Raw genomic sequence first — 13,167 nt, 5'->3', positions numbered from 1 at the left:
GGGAGGCCGAGGCGGGTGGATCACGAGGTCAAGAGATCGAGACCATCCTGGTCAACATGGTGAAACCCCGTCTCTACTAAAAATACAAAAAATGAGCTGGGCATGGTGGTGCGTGCCTGTAATCCCAGCTACTCAGGAGGCTGAGGCAGGAGAATTGCCTGAACCCAGGAGGCGGAGGTTGCGGTGAGCCGAGATCGCGCCATTGCACTCCAGCCTGGGTAACATGAGTGAAACTCCGTCTCAAAAAAAAAAAAAGAAGTGAGACTGAGCAGTTTCTGAAAGAAGGAGTTTTAATTGGATTCACAGTTCCATGTATCTGGGGAAGTCTCACAATCATGGCGGCAGGCAAGGAGGAGCAAGTCCCGTCTTACATGGATGGCAGCAGGCAGAGAGAATAAGCAAGAAGCAAAAGCGAAAACCCCAAATAAAACTGTCAGATATCATGAGACATATTCACTACCATGAGAACAGTATTGGGGAAACACCCCCGTGATTCAGTTATCTCCCACCGGTCCTTCCCACAACATGTGGGCTTATGGGAATACAATTCAAGATGAGATTTGGATGGGGACACAGCCAAACCTTATCAAGGAGAAATGGATGTCGGAGTGATATGCCCTCATCCCTGTGTAGGAGTTGGGAAAGAAAGTGTTCCCCATAGGGCTCTTTGGTTTGTTTTCTTGAGACAGAGTCTTGCTCTTGTTGCCCAGGCTGGAGTGTAGTGGTGCGATCTCGGCTTCCTACAACCTCCACCTCCCAAGTTCAAACAATTCTCGTGCCTCAGCCTCCTGAGTAGCTGCGATTACAGGCGTGTGCCACCACATCCAGGTAGTTTTTTCATTTTTAGTAGAGATGGGGTTTCCCCATGTTGGCCAGGCTGGCCTTGAGCTCCTGACTTCAAGTGATCTGCCCGCGTCAGCCTCTCAAAGTGCTGGGATTACAGGTGTGAGCCACCGCACCCGGCTAGAGGGCTCTTCTTAAAGTTTTAATTAACATTTGGGCACATAACTTCAGGTTTGATTGAAAATCCTGGAAATGGCCAGGTATGGTAGCTCATGCCTGTAATCCCAACACTTTGAGAGGCCAGTCACAAGGATTACTTGAGCCCAGGAGATCAGGACCAGCCTCGGCAACATAGCGAGACACTGTCCATAAAAATTTCAAAACCGTTAGCTGGATGTGGTAGTGCATGCCTGTTCTCCCAGCTACTTAGGAGGCTAAGGTAGGAGGATTGCTTGGGCCCAGGAGGTTGAGGCTGCAGTGAGCTGTGATTGCACCACTGCACTCCAATCTGGGTGACAGAGCGAGACCCTGTCTCAAACAAATCCTGAAAGGAAAGATCTGTAGAAGTCAACACCTTTAGTCACTTTGTGACTTGCCCAGAGGAACTGCCTTTGACTAAAGCAGAAACTCTTTATGCTTTGAGAACTGATTGTTCTGCGGCGATTCTTCTCCGCCCTTTAACAGTTGTTGGAAGTGCAGCTGACTAGATAGGTACTGCAGGGTGAGTGTCCTTCATCATCTGTGCCTCCCATTTCTATTCCCATAGGTGTTTATACGGGAGCTGATCTCCAATGCCAGCGATGCCTTGGAAAAACTGCGTCACAAACTGGTGTCTGACGGCCAAGCACTGCCGGAAATGGAGATTCACTTGCAGACCGATGCCGACAAAGGCACCATCACTATCCAGGTACCTTCCCTCAGTGTCCAGGCATGGGACAGGCCTGGCCACACAGCAGGGACAGCACCTGCCTTGGAGCGATGTCTCTGGGGTCCTAGGGACATGCTGGCCGTCTGTACCCCCAAGATAACTCTTGCTGTGATTTATTGTTACAGTAGCACTTATTCATTATAGAATGTTTTGGAAAAGCAGGTGTGAAGAAAATTTGAAATCCTCCCATCATCCAGAGATAACTACTGGTAACATTTTAGCATATGACTACATAGGGTTTTGGTGTATGAAGTTATTAACATATCTAAACATATCTTATTTTTAATGTACTCTTTTCATGTTTTTAACTGTGTTCCCTCACCCTGAAAATGCAGACGAAGCAATGCTTGTGGCTTCTGCTGTAGCCTAGTGGAAATTTTAAGCCTGAAAAGTTAGAAAGGCCAAAGAGGGTCAGGGAGAGGCCCTGAGAGACATTGTGTTCCGAGACAGCTGCCTCAGGACCTGTGGCGCTGGGGTCATGGCATCATTGCGGGGGTGTGTGTCTCTGTGGAGAGGTGGACAGACAGGCCTCAGTGGGATCTGAGTATTTCCTTTTAGGGTGCTGACTTGCTCTCAAGGCCATGCCAGATGAATGAATGAAGGTATTCATGAATGAATGAACTTAAGGGACGGCTGTTTTCGTTAAAGGAAGGGCTTTTGTAAGGTGTCAGCTTTATACTCCCTCTTGGGTTTAGAGAATCCAGACTGAGCCCTTTGGTACGTGCCAGTTGTTTGTAAAGATTGGGTGAGGAGTGAGTTTCTTTTCTCCCTGTTTTTCCTGATCTGGCCTGGCTGCAGAATGGGCCCTGTGAGCTGGGCTGGGGCACAGAGCTGGATTTGCTGCTGGGGCACCCTGCACATCCCTCCCGTTTGCAGCACAAAGGTTCCTTGGAGATGATAGAAAATGGATGGGCTGGGACAAGGGGTCATGGGGACATGATGTGTGGTCCTGAGCAGAGGGACCTGTGCTCATGTGCCAGTACTTCCTGGTACGAAGACTGTTTATGTTATAAGAATGGTTTTTTGTTTTTGTCTTTTGTCTTCTTTTTTCTTAAAGAACAGTTCTAGATTTACAGAAAATTTGAGCAGATAATTCAGAGTTCCATTATATCCTTTGGTACCCAGTTTTTCTTTTTTTTTTTTTTTGAGACGGAGTTTCACTCTTGTTACCCAGGCTGGAGTGCAATGGCGCAATCTCGGCTCACCGCAACATCCGCCTCCTGGGTTCAGGCAATTCTCCTGCCTCAACCTCCTCAGTAGCTGGGATTACAGGCACACGCCACCATGCCCAGCTAATGTTTTTTTTTTTTGTATTTTTTTTTTTTTAGTAGAGACGGGGTTTCACCATGTTAACCAGGATGGTCTCGATCTCTTGACCTCGTGATCCACCCGCTTCGGCCTCCCAAAGTGCTGGGATTATAGGCTTGAGCCATCGCGCCTGGCCTGGTACCCAGTTTTTCTGTTCTCAACATCTGACATGAGCATGGTCCATTTCTTTCTTTCTTTCTTTCTTTTTTTTTTTTTTTTTTTTGTGAGACAGAGTCTTGATGTGTCGCCCAGGCTGGAGTGCAATGGTATGATCTCAGCTCACTGCAACCTCCTCCTCTCAGGTTCAAGCAGTTCTCATGCCTCAGCCTCCTGAGTAGCTGAGATTACAGACATGTGCCACTATGCCCAGATAATTTTTGTATTTTTAGTAGAGATGGGGTTTCACCACATTGGCCAGGCTGGGCTTGAATTCCTGGCCTCAAGTGATCCTCCTGCTTCTGCCTCCCAAGTGTTAGATTACAGGCATTAGCCACCACGCTTGGCCCATTTATTACAATTAATGAACTAATATTGATACATTATTCTTACATAACATTTTAGAAAAGAAGGGGTTCTTGTGGAGTCTCAGAGATATTATACCATTCCGTTTCTCCTACTGATATCTCAGCTACATTGCTTTTTGCTATTTTTAGGGGATTTTTTTAGGGAATAAAATATGCAGCCTTAATTTATCACTGTCTAGCCTGAATTAATATTTAACACTTCAGTGTAAGAATCTTACCGCAGTAGCATTTCAATGGCAAAATCATCTTTTTCTTTTGATGTCAAATATATTATGTATACATCTGTTGTAAACCCTCATGAATTCCTTTTTTATTTTTATTTTTTTGAGGCAGAGTCTCACTTTATTGCTCAGGCTGGAGTGCAGTGGTGTGATCTTACCTCACTGTAGCCTCTGCCTCGTGGGTTTAAGCGATTCCTGCCTCAGCCTCCTGAATAGCTGGCATTACAGGAATATGCCATCACACCTGGCTAATTTTTGTATTTTTTGTAGAGATGGGGTTTCACCATTTTGCCCAGGCTGGTCTCGAACTCCTGATCTCAGATGATCCCCCCACCTTGTCCTCCCAAAGTGGTGGGAATACAGGCGTGAGCCACCACGCCTGGTCTCACCAATTCCTTTTAAAATCACCTTATGCGGGTCACCTGGCAATAGATGATTTCTGTCTACATCTGAAAAATCTATAGTTTTTTTTTTTTGTAAATATTTTAGAACAGATTTAAATTTTCAGAAAAATTTTAAAGAGAGTACAGCATTGCCATTTACTCCACACCCAGCTTCCCTTATGATTGAAATCTTATGTTAGTATGTTACATTGGTTACAGTTAATCAACCAGTGTGGATATATTATTCTTAATCCAACTCTATTCAGATTTCCTTACATTTTACCTCATGTCCTTTTTCTCTTCTAGGATCTCACATGACATTTAGTTGTTCTGTTCCCTTAGGCTCCTGTTGGCTGTGACAGTTTCTCAGACTTTGTTTTTTTTCTTTTTTTTTTTTTTTTTGAGACGGAGTTTCACTCTTGTTACCCAGGCTGGAGTGCAATGGCGCGATCTCGGCTCACCGCAACGTCTGCTTCCTGGGTTCAGGCAATTCTCCTGCCTCAGCCTCCTGAGTAGCTGGGATTACAGGCACGCGCCACCATGCCCAGCTAATTTTTTGTAGTTTTAGTAGAAACGGGGTTTCACCGTGTTGACCAGGATGGTCTCGATCTCTTGACCTCGTGATCCACCCGCCTCGGCCTCCCAAAGTGCTAGGATTACAGGCTTGAGCCACCGCGCCCGGCTTGTTTTTTTTTTTTAAGACAGGGTTTCACCGTATTGGTTAGGATGGTCTTGAACTCCCGACCTCAGGTGATCCACTCGCCTCTGCCTCCCAGAGTGCTGGGATTATAGGCTTGAGCCACCCTGCCCGGCCCAGACTTTCCTTGTTTTTGATGACCTGGAAGGTTTTTATGTTTAGAGTCAGGGTCTTCCTTTGTCTCCCAGGTTGGAGCACAGTGGTGCTATCAGAGCTTGTTGCAGCCTTGACCTCCTGGGCTCAAGTGATCTGCCACCTCAGCCTCCTATAGCTTGGGCCACAGGCACATGCCACCGTGCCTGACTACCTTAAAACAATTTTTTTTGTGTATAGAGACAGGGTCTTGCTTTGTGGGCCAGGCTGGTCCCAAACTCCTGGACTCAAGTGATTCTCCCACCTTGACCTTCCAAAGTGCTGGGATTACAGATGGGCACTCTTGTGCCCAGCCTTGTGTTTTCTTTTAGCGGTTTTATAGCTTTAGCTCTTACATTTAGATCTATGATCCATTTCAAGTTAATTTTGGTGTATGGTGTGAGGTAGGGGTTGAGGTTTATGTTTTACATATGGCTGTCCAGTTGTTTCATTACTGTCTGTTGATAGACCTATCGTCCCCATTGATACCTTGGAATCTTTGTCACATGTTAAGTAATATACTGTCAGTGCAGCTCTGTTTCTGTGCTCAGTTTGGTTTCTTTGATCTATGCGTTGATCCTTAAATGCCCACATTACACGGTCTTAATTTTTGTAGCTTTGTAGGAAGTTTTAAAATTAAGCATTTTAAGGCCGAGCATGGTGGCTCACACCTGTAATCCCAGCACTATGGGAGGCCGAGGTGGGTGAATCACAAGGTCAGGAGTTTGAGACCATCCTGACCACCATAGTGAAACCATGTCTCTACTAAAAATACAGAAAATTAGCCAGGCACCTGTAATCTCAGCTACTCAGGAGGCTGAGGTGGGAGAACCACTTGAACCCGAGAGGCGGAGGTTGTGGTGAGCCGAGATTGTGCCACTGCACTCTAGCCTGGGTGACAGTGTGAGACTCTGCCTCCAAAAAAAACAAAATTAGGTATTTTAAATTCTCTAACTTTGTTCTTCAAAATATTTTGAAACTGTTCTAGGTTCTTTGTATTTATGTATAAATTTTAGAATCAGCCTTTCCTTTTCTACCAAACCTGTGAGGATTTGGGTTGGGATTGCAATGCAAATCAGTTTGGGAAACAAATGAAAATTAATTGAAAATAGGAGCAATTAGTTGGATTTTCTCTTTTTTTTTTTTTTTTTTTTTGAGACGGAGTTTCACTCATGTTACCCAGGCTGGAGTGCAATGGCGCGATCTCGGCTCACCGCAACCTCCGCCTCCTGGGTTCAGGCAATTCTCCTGCCTCAGCCTCCTGAGTAGCTGGGATTACAGGCACACACCACCATGCCCAGCTAATTTTTTGTATTTTTAGTAGAGACGGGGTTTCACCATGTTGACCAGGATGGTCTCGATCTCTTGACCTCGTGATCCACCCGCCTCGGCCTCCCAAAGTGCTGGGATTATAGGCTTGAGCCACCGCGTCCGGCCTGGATTTTCTCCTTTACCTTGGTCTAACATTAACCTTTCCTTTAAGGACTCTGAGTTCCTGATGCACTGAAGTAAACATTTCAATGAAAATTATATTTAATGACTGATAACAACTGGATATTAACTTTAAGTAGCTTTTTATTCATAATTACCACATGATCTACAATATATGAACTTTGGAGTCTTCATACCGGCACCTCAGAAATAATTCCCCAGAAGCCTCTTGGTGTCATGTTTCTTGTTGACTACTGGGGTCCATAGAACACATACACATGTGCACACCCCAGTAACTGGTGGTGACATGGTTTTGGCACCCATTCTGCCTGCACTGCCTACAGTGTGGAGGCCAACGGCTGGCCAGTCTCCCCGGCCTGCTGCTTGCTGTCAGGTGGTGATAAGAGGCCCTTGTCTGGCAATGAATCTGTGGATCCTTTGCTGAGTGGCATTGACCGGCCCTGCTGCACGGATGGAGACAGCAGTGCTGCTCCGTGCTAGCGGGCTCCCACGGCCCCTTCGGACTGTCCTGGAGAGGAAGCCCTATAAAGGAACTTCCTAGAAGGAAGCAGAAAACTGCTTCTGAGGGCCTTTGTCCCAATTCATAGGTGGTGGAGGCTTGGAGCAAGCTCTTTTATTTAAGTGGTTTGCATATTATAGCAGAGCAAGCTGGGGCTGCCACTTTGTTATGGGAATGTTGAGTGAGGAACTCCAGATGGGAGTCTGACCGGGCAGAGGAAGGAGGCAGCTGTGGTCAGTAAGGCCCTGTGTGTTCCACGGTGCTTTGGTCTGTGTTGTGATTCAGGCCGCTATAGCAGAATGCCTTAGACCTTAGGGCATACCAGAATACCTTAGGGCAGTTTATAAACAACAGAACCACGTTGCTCACAGTTCTGGAGGCTGGGAGGTCCAAGAGGAAGGGGCCAGCAGATTGGGCACCTGGTAAGGGCCCTTTGTCTCAGGCAGTACCTCTTACATCTTCACATAGAAGGTGGAAGGGGCAGACAAGCTCCCTCAGGCCTGTTTTCTAAGGGCCCTACTCCCATTCATGAGAGTGGAGCCCTCTTGACTTGATAACCTCCCAAAGGCCCCACTCCTAGTGCCATCACCTTGGGAGTTAGGTCTCAACATACAGACTTGGATGACACCAGCTCTCAGACCAGAGCAGCTGCAACAGGACAGGCCTGATCGAGGCTCCCACATGAAGGCTGCGTCTGACCCAGGAGAGGTGTTCCTGCCCACTCTTCTCATGGTGGTAGGGTGGGTATGGGGGCCGCCCTCAGAACTGTGCCCTCTACACCTGCTTCTTGGGCTCCTCAATTGGATTGTTCTGCTGGATTGATAGAGCCACCAGAGGAAGGGGCTGGTGTTCCACAGAACCACAGCCAAGGAAAAGGCGTGGGGGCCACATCTCCATGACTGAAGAGCTGTGCTTTTCCCCCTAATTGCTGGTGTTAGATTTTCTTTTCAGGATGGTGGGGTTTTGTTTTTTTTTTTTTGAGACAGAGTCTTGCTTTGTCACCCAGGCTGGAGTGCAGTGGCGCCATCTCAGCTTACTGCAACCTCCATCTCCCAGGTTCAAGCGATTCTCCTGCCTCAGCCTCCCGAGTAGCTGGGATTATAGGCACCTGCCGCTATACCCAGCTAATGTTTGTATTTTTAGTAGAGACGGGGTTTCACCATGTTGGCCAGGATGGTCTCGACTCTTGACCTTGTGGTCTGCCCTCTGCCGCCTCCTAAAATGCTGGGATTACAGGTGTGAGACACTATGCCCTGCCCCTAGAATTAGTCTTTTCTGATGAGCATCTGGTGCTACCTAGCTGGGCCCTGTCTTGCCAATGTCAGTGACAGCATTTGAGCCTCTGGGGCTGCCGGTGCACTTACCCCCCCTTCCCAGGTGCTGGGGGCTTGGCGCTTCTTACAGTGTCTCTCTCCTCAGGATACTGGCATCGGGATGACACAGGAAGAGCTGGTGTCCAACCTGGGGACGATCGCCAGATCGGGGTCAAAGGTAAGCACGGACTCCCCACACAGCCTCCCCCTTCCCCTCAGGGTGCAAGGATGCCTCTAGTAGGCATTCTTGGGTACCCGATGAAGTAAGAATGTCAGGTGCATGCCATGTGGTGGGCACTGTGGGAACACCTCATGACATGGCAGCCGTCCCTCAGTATCTGGGGTGGTTCCAGGATGCCCCCTTGGATACCAAAGTCTGCAGATGCTGCAGTCCTGGATTAAAGTGGTCCCATATTTTGTAGACACATCTTCCTGTATGCTTTAAATAATCTCTAGATTACTTATAATACCTGATAGAATGTAAATGCTGTGTATATAGTATAACGTAGTTTTTATTTTTATTTATTTATTTTTTTTTTGGGACGGAGTTTCGCTCTTGTTACCCAGGCTGGAGTGCAATGGCGCGATCTCGGCTCACGGCAACCTCCGCCTCCCGGGTTCAGGCAATTCTCCTGCCCCAGCCTCCTGAGTCGCTGGGATTACAGACACGCGCCACCATGCCCAGCTAATTTTTTTGTATTTTTAGTAGAGACGGGGTTTCACCGTGTTGACCAGGATGGTCTCGATCTCTTGAGCTCGTGATCCACCCGCCTCGGCCTCCCAAAGTGCTGGGATTACAGGCTTGAGCCACTGTGCCCGGCAGTTTTTATTTTTTTACCATTGTGTTGTATTTTATTTTTTTCTGAGCATTTTCAGTCCTTGGCTGGTTGAATCTGCAGATGTGGAACCCATAGATAAGAGGACCGACTGTTTCATTTCACCGGCACAGGGCCCCATGGGCCAGTTTATGTTAGTGTTTTCATTTTAGTGATGCGGAAAGTGAAATAATTGCTGTGCCCATAGCTGGAACAGGGCGAGCCAGAGGTTCCCGGACTATTGGTCTGAATCCACACATGTCGTTCTGCCTCATGACACTTTTCTGCAAAGTCGATTCCCTTAGCTGTGTGGGCTTGATGCAGAGAGGGTCAGAGGGATCACTCACAGACAGTGCCATGTGTGAGAACAGGCTTGGGCCGCGACATCTGTGGATTTGATGGTTCTGGTCAGAACTGCTCTGGGGGTCTGGGTGTGGTGACGTGCGCCTGCGGTCACTGCTACTCAGGCGGCTGAGGCAGGAGGATCGCCTGGGCCCGGAAGTTCAAGGATACAGTGAGCTGTGATTGCACCCCTGCCCTCCAGCCTGGGTGACAGAGCAAGATCTTGACTTATGACAAAAAGAAAAGAAAAGAATAACTGCTTTGTGGGGACAAGTCAGCCCTTAGGGCTAGGGTGTCATTTGGCTGCTGGTGTGACTGCAGCCTGCAAGGGGAAGACAGGTGTGGGTGGTCAGGGTTTCCTCAGCAGGGTCTGTGCCAAACTGGGACAAAGGCAGGTGGCCCTGGATCACCCTGGTGCCCTCCTTGCTGACCGAGTGCTTTTCTTCCTCGTTGTTGTTAGCTTGAGTGGCACCCATGTGGCACTTGGTACCACGTGCTTCAAAACAGAGCAGTTGTTGTTCCAAAGTAATTCACAGAAATTTCTGCATTCATTTATTCATTGATTTGTTCATTCATTCAGAGACAGGGTCTTACTCTTTTGCCCAGTCTGGATTGCAGTCACAGCTCACTGCAATCTTGAACTCCTAGGCTCAAGCGATCCTCCCTCCTGAACTCCTAGGCTCAAGCGATCCTCCTCAGTTCTCCTGAGTAGCTGTAACTACAAGCATGTGACATTACACCCAGCTAATTTTGTATGTTTTTGTGGAGACCAGGGTCTTACTTTGTTGCCCAGGCCGGTCTCAAACTCCTGGGCTCAAGCAGTCGTCCTGCCTCAGCTTCCCAGAGTGCTATGATTACAGGCATGAGCCATCACATCCAGCCAGAAATTTCTACTTTAAAAAAACTACCGGGCTGGTTACGGTGGCTCACACCTGTAACCCAGCACTTTGGGAGGCCAAGGTAGGTGGATCATCTGAGGTCAGGAGTTTGAGACCAGCCTGACCAATATGGTGAAACCCCATCTCTACCAAAAATACAAAAATCAGCTGGGCATGGTGGCAGGTGCCTGTAGTCCCACCTCCTTGGGAGGCTGAGGCAGGAGAATTGCTTGAACCCGGGAGGTGGAGGTTGCCGTGAGCTGAGATTGTACCACTGCGTTCTAGCCTGGGTGACAGAGCGAGACTCCATCTCAAAAAAAAAAAAAAAAAAAAAAACCTACCGTAACGGTGACTTTCCACCCACATTATGTTTTTTGTTGTATTTCTCTCAAGGTTGTTCTGCTGTTCCATGAGTGGCCACCAGCTGCGTGTAGCAGCTTAAATGTAAATGCATTACAATTAAATAAAAGGGGACATTGAGCTCCTCAACTGCACGGGCCACATTCCCGGTGCTCAGCAGGCTGTGACGTTGCACCTGGCAGATGCAGAGTGTTCCCAACGTCGGAAAAAGTTCCATCAGCAGCGTGGGTCAGGGCATTGGGTGGTGCATTTTACCTGATTTTGGACTTAGGAACTTTGGCAATATTATAGTAGAATAATTAAGGGCCGTGCGGTATGCATGTGTGTGATTTCCACCCTTCCCACAAAGAATAGACTCCAACAGACTTGAATCTAGAAACCAGTTTGGAGCTTCTCCTCACTCCTGGCTTTCCTGTGGAAGGAGCTTATTCAGGGAAAGCTTATTCAATCTGCTCTTTCTCCACCCCCAGGTGTGACCTGCAGGCCTCCACCTGTCCGGGACAGGCAGGACTGCAGGCTCTGGGAATCAAATGGGATACACACTTGTCCCACTGCTGCCAACTGGGTGTCCTAGGGCCAGTGTGTCACCTGTCTGTGACTTAGCTTTTCATGTCTAGAATGGGTTGGAAAAGTACTTGGTGTGGCTGTTTTAAGGATGAAGGGTTCGTAGCTGCACTAGCAGAACAGCCGCAGTGTTGCAAGTGTCTGCTCACTGGAAGGGAGGCTGCCTCCCTAACCAGCCTCTGCCCCACAGGCCTTCCTGGATGCTCTGCAGAACCAGGCTGAGGCCAGCAGCAAGATCATCGGCCAGTTTGGAGTGGGTTTCTACTCGGCCTTCATGGTGGCCGACAGAGTGGAGGTCTATTCCCGCTCGGCATCCCTGGGGAGCCCTGGTTACCAGTGGCTTTCCAACGGGTGAGTGACGAACATCACCTGACAGGCAGCTCAAGGCTGAGCTGGAGCCCTTACCATGGAGTTTGGAAAGGGTTGGATTCAGAAAACCCACACAGGCATTTTCTGGGCTTTTTATGTGAAATCTGACTCTCTGGCTTTGAGGAGACAGTGACTTTTGTGGCTCCAAGTGGCCTATGGCACCTGTGTGGTCCCTTGTGGTTGGTGACCACTCCGCTCGGGAAGGCAGGCCCGTCCCTCACTGAGCTCTCTCCTCAGTGGCTGGGCTGCAGAACTGGCCTCCCACCCGGGGGACCCTCCACAGCCTCCTGTGACTGACCTTCTATGGGAGCTCCTTGTGCTTCCTCCTGGCCCTGGCATTTCCCCACTTTGCCTGCCTAGCCCACCTCCATCTCTGTTGGGTGCAGAGCCTGCTTGGGGCTTTTTAGTGGGTGAGCTGCTTCCACGGTGTGCACAGTATGCCCATCTTCACTCCCCCGTCTCCCAAAACTAACATTCCTGTTTAATTCCATGAGCGCAGGGCTCAGAGTAAACTCAGGCCAAGGTATCAACACAGCCCCATCGGGGATTTCCCCCTCCTGTGCTTCTGAGATGGTTTTCTGCTCTTCTAAGGGGGCGTTTCCCCCCCATCCCCACCTTTGTTTCTGCCCCTGGGCATCTGGCACCGATTTGGAGCTGGGCCAGGTCCCCATAGTGCCCCAGGCCCGCTTTTGGGATAAGCCCAGGAGCTTCTAAGCCCAGGGTCGGTGGAGGACTCTCCCCCCCACCCCCACCCAAGAGAATGAGGAGAGCTCCGTGCTGCCTGGCACAGGGTCATTGTTCTTGATGGGCATTCGATGGCCTGAGTGGTGTCCTCGGGTCAGAAATGGGGCACTTGAGGGTGTGCTCTGTGTTGTTTGGGGCTCTGCCTATGAAACCATAGGAGTTTCATAGGCAGTCCCATTTGGGAGGCGTCCCAGTGTTTCGTCCAGCTGGCTCTTCCTTTCCTTAGCTCTGGAGTGTTTGAAATCGCGGAAGCTTCGGGAGTTAGAACTGGGACGAAAATCATCATCCACCTGAAATCTGACTGCAGGGAGTTTGCCAGTGAGGCCCGGGTGCGAGGTGAGCAGGAGCCCAGGCCCAGGCTCTCTCTGGGATCCATGTGTGGCCTGGAGGCCACCGGGGCAGCAGGCATTTTCCTGGGTTCTGCCTGCACAAGGGGCACTTGGGCAGAGCTGCAAAGGGCCATGCCACTGTGGGACTGGGCGGGGCTGCCTGCTGGGGCTGCGCTGCCCTGAGCTCCTGCAGGTTCTATGTGGTGGGACTGGAAGGAAGCCGGCCTGGTGGAGGCAGGGCTCGTTCTCCTTTCTCCCTCTGCATGGCCCTTGGCCGTTAGTGCACCTGGGGGGTTGGCGCAATCCTGTCTGAGGGTGGCCTTCCCTGTCCATGTCCTGCTGGATGCTTGGGGAAGCCCTCAGTACCCTGAGGAGTCAGCCCAGAAAGCCACGTTCCAGCCATGAGCCAGCATCATGGTCTCACAGCAGCCAGGTTGTCCATAGATGTGGTTCTCACTCAGGCTCCACTGCTGCCCCTGTGAGACTGGTTGGAGGACAGATGTCCCTGCTGTGCCCCATTTCTTTA

General features: G+C 49.4%; 1 protein-coding gene across 3 annotated transcripts in view; it reads left to right on the top strand.

Moving 5' to 3' along the window:
• The window catches only part of TRAP1 (TNF receptor associated protein 1), a 58,570-nt gene that overhangs the window by 25,672 nt on the left and 19,731 nt on the right, over positions 1-13,167 (top strand). For all 3 annotated transcript variants that reach the window (XR_004262557.1, XR_004262558.1, XM_032257965.1), the window contains exons 4-7: positions 1,550-1,690; positions 8,347-8,418; positions 11,390-11,550; positions 12,539-12,648. Coding sequence is in view for 1 of the 3 variants with exons in the window: in XM_032257965.1 (XP_032113856.1) it covers positions 1,550-1,690; positions 8,347-8,418; positions 11,390-11,550; positions 12,539-12,648 (484 nt within the window). In the remaining 2 variants the exon portion in view is untranslated. The remainder of the gene's footprint in view (positions 1-1,549; positions 1,691-8,346; positions 8,419-11,389; positions 11,551-12,538; positions 12,649-13,167) is intronic.

Source organism: Sapajus apella, unplaced genomic scaffold (assembly GCF_009761245.1).
Source record: "Sapajus apella isolate SASKATOON/1434 unplaced genomic scaffold, GSC_monkey_1.0 scaffold99, whole genome shotgun sequence".
NCBI classification, from domain to species: domain Eukaryota; kingdom Metazoa; phylum Chordata; class Mammalia; order Primates; family Cebidae; genus Sapajus; species Sapajus apella.
The sequence above is the reverse complement of the archived record's forward strand: the minus strand, read 5'-3'. Positions and strand labels throughout refer to the sequence as shown.